At 43.9% G+C, this 5,932-nt stretch overlaps 1 protein-coding gene across 1 annotated transcript; it reads left to right on the top strand.

Moving 5' to 3' along the window:
• The first annotated feature begins 489 nt into the window (after window positions 1-489).
• Window positions 490-2,638, top strand: CXCL1 (chemokine (C-X-C motif) ligand 1 (melanoma growth stimulating activity, alpha)). Its single transcript, XM_002745756.7, has 4 exons — window positions 490-668; window positions 767-890; window positions 1,007-1,090; window positions 1,911-2,638. The coding sequence occupies exons 1-4, from the start codon at window positions 569-571 to the stop codon at window positions 1,924-1,926; spliced, it is 324 nt and encodes a 107-aa protein (XP_002745802.3). The 5' UTR covers window positions 490-568; the 3' UTR covers window positions 1,927-2,638.
• Window positions 2,639-5,932: the final 3,294 nt, after the last annotated feature.

Genomic DNA, 5,932 nt, shown 5'->3' with positions numbered 1-5,932 from the left:
GAATGTTTCACTATAGAATGAAACTGTAGTTTCACAGAGAGTATTGATGTTAGATGCATATGAAATAGGCTAAACTCCAGACACAAATCCCGAGACAAAACTCTCTCCCTCCAAAGAGGTCGCGCCTCCCTTGTCGTGGTTCTTAGTTCTTTCCCGGCTCGCGATCCCATATTTTGGGATCACCACGCGCCCAAAATCCCACCTCTTCACGCTGGCTGCCACGCAGTCCCCCTCCAGGGATTTGGGGCACAAGGCGAAATCCGAGTCTCGGAGTCCACCGGAGTTACTCTGGAGGGCGACGCGCGGGCACCACCAGTGGACCCCCCCCCCCACCTCACCCGCACCCCAAGCGCTCCACCCGGGGGCGGGGCCTGTGTTTTCCTTCCGGACTCCCGATCGATCAGGAGCTCCGGGAATTTCCCGGGCCAGGGGGCTCCGGGCTTTCCAGCCCTAACTATGCATAAAAAGGTTTCGCCGACCTCGGGGAGCCACAGATCCCGGGCCGCAGGCACCTCCCCGCCAGCTCTCCCGCTCCTCGCACGGCCGCCAGACCCGCCTGCTGAGCCCCATGGCCCGCGCCGAGCTCTCCGCCGACTCCAGCAACCCCCGGCTCCTGCGGGCGGCGCTGCTGCTCCTGCTCCTGGTGGCCGCCGGCCGGCGCGCAGCAGGTGAGTCCTGGCGTCCTGGGGACCCCGGGGCGGGACGCAGCTGGGGTGGGCGCCCCCGCCGACGGCCCCGCTCAATCAGTGAGTCTCTTCTTCCCTAGGAGCTCCCCTGGCCAATGAACTGCGCTGCCATTGTCTGCAGACCCTGCAGGGAATTCACCTCAAGAACATCCAAAGTGTGGAAGTGAAGCGGCCGGGACCCCACTGCGACCAAACCGAAGTCATGTAAGTCCCGTCCCCCGCTGCTGCTGCCGCTGCCACCGCCGGGCCCAGACCCTCCCGCTGCCGCAACCCTGTCCCCAGCCCGACCTCCTGCCTCACGGATTCCCTTCTCTCTGCAGAGCCGCACTCAAGAATGGGCAGAAAGCTTGTCTGAACCCCGCATCCCCCATTGTTAAGAAAATCATCGAAAAGATTCTGAACAGGTGAGTTATGGTTTCCACGTACACAGGCGACAAGAGCCGTTGGTCAGAAAAAACTGGCATCTGACCCCGAAATAGTAAATCAAAAAAACCCAAGGGTTAGCTGAAGGACTGAAAAAAATATTATTTTCACAATTAAAGTTTCCTTTAAGATAATTACTGCTCTAGTGCCAGAGGATATTTACAGTGCCCGAGGTCCCCACCCAGTTTCTTCCCTCGTTCCAGTGAACGTAGGTAAAACTGCCTTCATTTAACTTCTCACTGGTTCTTGCCAGTTGTGCTGAAGTGTTTCCGACTGTTAAAAAACACAGGCTTCATTTCCCCTAGTTCCTACTGGGCTTCAGACCTGAAAAGCAGACCCCCTTGGTTAAAAGTTTAGGGGTGAACAGCATAGATTTCACAATGATATTGCACTGGGTACACATCTGGGTGCCACCACGTATTAGCCATGTCACTCAAGACAATTATTTGGTTTATCTGAGTCTCAGACTAACAGGGAAAATAATAGTAGCTACATACATCATGAGGTTGCTGTGAGGCTTAAGTGAGGCCTAGTATGACAAAGAGCAGCAGGTTCTTGCTGTTTTAAAACCAATAATACAGTGGAGACCACCATCCTTGCCCCACCCCATTCCTAAAAGCGCATCCCAAGCCTAGCGGTCCCTGACACACAGCACAGCTGTCACCTATGGTAGCCACTTGGGTGCCAGGCTGGGGACACTGCATTCAGAAAACTAGACCCTGGGGGCACAGGACAGGAGAGGAGTGTTGTGCAGTCCGCTTTCCTGAGCACCTACTCAGGGCACCCATTTTCTCATTACAGTGACAAACCCAACTGACCAGAAGGAAGGAGGAAGCTCATTGGTGGCTGCTCATTAAGGAGGCCCTGCCCTTATAGGAACAGGAGAGGAAAGAGAAGACACAGCTGCAGAGGCCACCTGGACTGCACCTAATGTGTTTGAGCATCGCTTAGGAGAAGTTTTCTATTTATTTATTTATTCATTAATTTGTGAAGATTCTATATTAATATTTTAGGTATAAAATAATTAAGGGTATGATGGAATCTACTTGCACACTGTCCCAGAATATTCATTCTTTTTTAAATGTCAACCCCAAGTTAGTTCTATCTAGATTCGTATTTAATTTGAAATAATTAATAGAATGTTTTCAAATGTTCTCCAGTCATGTTAATATTTTTGAGGAGTCTGCAACATGCCAGCCACTGTGATAGAGGCTGGGGGATTCAAGCAAATGACCAGTGGGATCATTGTAAGGGCAGGGGAATGTATGTTCACATCTGTTTTGTAACTGTTTAGACAAATGTCCGTTGTTATTTATTGAAATGATTTCACAGTGTGTGGTCAACATTTCTCTTGTTGAAACTTTAAGAACTAAAATGTTCTAAATATCCCTTGGACATTTTATGTCTTTCTTGTAAGGCATACTGCCTTGTTTAATGTTAGTTTTACTGTGTTTCTGTCTTAGAACAAAGGGGTTTAAATATTGATATTTACATCAAGAATATAAAAATAAAGCACTTTAAAATGTAAACTGTTCATTTAATTTTTGGGAGCAACAAGGGCTAATTTTACTGGAAAATCCGGTGATTTCTATCAATATTTCTCAGTGTTTTTGATTTTTTTTCTTTTCTGTGTGTTCAATTTGCTATACAGATAAATCAAACTATGACTTATACTTCATTTCATGTGGTGATTGCTGCCAGTGCCCTTGGCTTTCACCTAGTGAAGAATGTGCTTTACCAAACTATGGGTACCCTGATGGGAGAGTCACTGATATAAATTGCCCTTTTTATAAGAAGTTTTTTGTTGTCTTGCTACTCAAATTTACCTCCTTAAAATATTGATATTATTGTATCTTTACAAGGGCTCTCATTTCATTGCTTTATGATATTTCTTATAATTATTGACAATATAATGAAGCTGGCAATGACATGGTGGCTAAAATATTTCATTTTTCAAAAATCATTTAAGTAGTAAATAGAAGCAGAAGTGAGTGGCTAAAAACTTCACCTGTGAAAAGATCTTATTGAAATTTGGACTCAACTTTCTAAACTTCACAAAATATAAGCAGTAGCACTAAGATGAATGTGGTTTCAATTCTTTGTAGCAATATACAAAATATAATGGTTTTAAGATTGGACTGCATTAGTTCTCATCCTTCCTAGTAGAATTTTGATGGGACCTCATAGAGCGTTTGCCCTCTGGGGAACTCTATATTCAATGCTGCCCCAAGATGACAGCAGCACTACAGGTTTGTAGGACAGAAACATAATTGTTATGTCAAAGGAAGAAAGACCCCATAATGTAAAAGAAACCACACTCCAAACCTGAAAAGGAAGGATGTCTGTGCATTGGTGAGGTGTGTACTTGTTTCTGATTCAGGACTTTTTGAGGAAATCCCAAATCCTGGGTAACTGCCCCTAATAGAGGCAAGAAGGTGAGGCTGGCAGCCTAAATACTTGAAATCAAGTTCTGGATTGTCCCAAGAAGCTGGGCAAACAAAGGTCCTAAGTAGCAAGAAACAAACTGAGGTTTTCACACAATGAAAAAAGTTAAAAATAATAATCTCTTCATAATTCTAAGGTTATTAGTTAATTATAAATGAGATGAGAAAGAAGAATGTTTGTAAAATGAACCTGAGTAAATAAATGCAAACCATTTGAGAAGCTCCATAAATGGTAGCATTCACTCCCTAACCCCAACTTAGAGGACACTGAAAAATGTTTACAAGTAGTGCCCAAGGGTTCAATAAAACCACTCCCTACAGTTAAGATAAGTCCTTCCCCTGAAACATTGGAGCTTGCTGTACTGGCTACCTAGCTTTTGCTAACATGGAACAGGGAACATAAAAAGGACGAAAGAGACGCTTTTATTCACACGGTGGTTAAAGACTGATTTCAAACGATCAGATTGACTTTGGAGTAAATTCCAGCTCTGTCACTGTGATCCTAGGCAAGTTTCTTTACTTCACTCAACCTCATTTCCCCTCTGTAGAATGAGGATAATAATAGAATGAGTCTTCTGAAGTGTTGCAGGGATTAAATGTTATGGAGGCTCTGAAAAGCTGGTTCTTGCCATTGGTCATCAGGCCAACTCCATGGACATTGTCTAAATCTCAGTCTTAGATCAAGTAGATATGTAAATTGTGGTTTTCACACCAAATTGCCCTGAAAATTTGCAAGTACAAGGCAGTCTCCTGTTGGGCGTGTTATGGCAGGAAATAGGTAGGATACAGCCTGTTTGAGGTGGTAGTCACAGGGTGAAGGAAGTAGGAAGAGAATATTACATAAAACATCACAGTTTTGAGAGATCATCAGCAGGAAATAGCACCACAGTGACTGACCACAGTGACTGAGGTTTCCTGAGCAATATTACTATGGGAACTAGAAAAGAAAAGAAGGAGGGGTGGCTAACACTATCCTGTCATCGTGAGTCCTCCTGAGACATACTCTCAGGACTTTCAGAAGTAACTGGAGAGATGTTAAGGTATGGTGGAGGTGGCAGACCCATAATAGCACTGTGGGGGGAAATCTAGAAAAACAGATCACACTGTTAGTATTGTTTGGCTACCCAATCACATAACTTTTTTTTCCTCTGAGACACAGTCTCGCCCTGTTGCCCAGGCTGGAGTGCAATGGTGTGATCTTGGCTCACTGCAACCTTTGCCTCCTGGGTTCAAACAATTCTTCTGCCTCAGCCTCCTGAGTAGCTGGAATTACAGGTACCCGCCACCACACTCAGGTAATTTTTGTATTTTTAGTAGAGACAGCGTTTCATCAAGTTCAGGCTGGTCTCAAACTCCTGACCTTGTGATCCACCCTCCTCAGCCTCCCAAAATGCTGGTATTGACAGGCATGAACCACTGTGCCCAGCTCCCAATCACATCATTTAAAAAAGCGCCGTTCTTGTCTTCAACAGTGATGTCCCACTCCACTCACAATGAGTTCGACAGCTGCAATGGACACAGCTTCCCAGCTTAAGGCACCTGGTCTTCTGCATCTCTTCCTGGGGGTTTTCTCCATTGAATTGTGGGAAAGGGGTCTGGGCAGAGAGAGATTTCTAAGCCCAAAAGCAGGATAGATAAGAGTTAATGGATGAATATTCCAATTTCCCAGTCTCTTGTTAGACAATTCTAGAAGTTTCTCTATCTATATATATGTGTGTGTGTGTTTAAATTTTATAGTGTGTATTAAAATAAAATGAATAAATATTAAAAAGACAAACGCATAAATATACGAAATGTTCCACTTCTCTTTTTATGTTTACACCTTCTTTAAACAACTGAGCATATTTAAAACAGTTATTTAAAAATGCTGGTATGCTAAGTTTATCATTCTGTCACTTCTGAATCTATATTTACTTAATTTTTTCTTTTATTGTAATTCATGCTGTTCTACTTCTTAGCATGTATAATCATTTTCATTTGACTGCAGGAAATTTTGAATCTTATGTTGCTCAGTGTCAAGATTTGTTTTCTTTCTTTAGAGTCTTGGGCTCTGTTCTGACAAGCAGTTAAATTCTAGGGTATCGGCTTGGTCTCTTTGAGGCTTGTTTTTGAGCTTTGTTAGGGTGGTCTAGGAATGTTCTTCATGCTAGGATTTGTTTAGCTGTATTACTACGTCACGTCCTTCTTGTGCCATTAGTGAATGCCCTGAGTGCTCACACATTCTCTCTACTACGACAGGGCAGACCTCAAATATCCCCTCATTCCATGCCAGGTCTGAGATTTTCTCAGCTTACAAATCTCTAGTTACTCTTTGCTTGGCTTACGGAGTTTCATCTCATGCACGTGTGACTTAATATTGATCCAAGAGACCTAGGGGGA

This window comes from Callithrix jacchus, chromosome 3 (assembly GCF_049354715.1).
Source record: "Callithrix jacchus isolate 240 chromosome 3, calJac240_pri, whole genome shotgun sequence".
Classification (NCBI taxonomy): Eukaryota; Metazoa; Chordata; class Mammalia; order Primates; family Cebidae; genus Callithrix; species Callithrix jacchus.
Note: the sequence above shows the minus strand (reverse complement) of the source record. Positions and strands in the feature narration are given on the sequence as shown.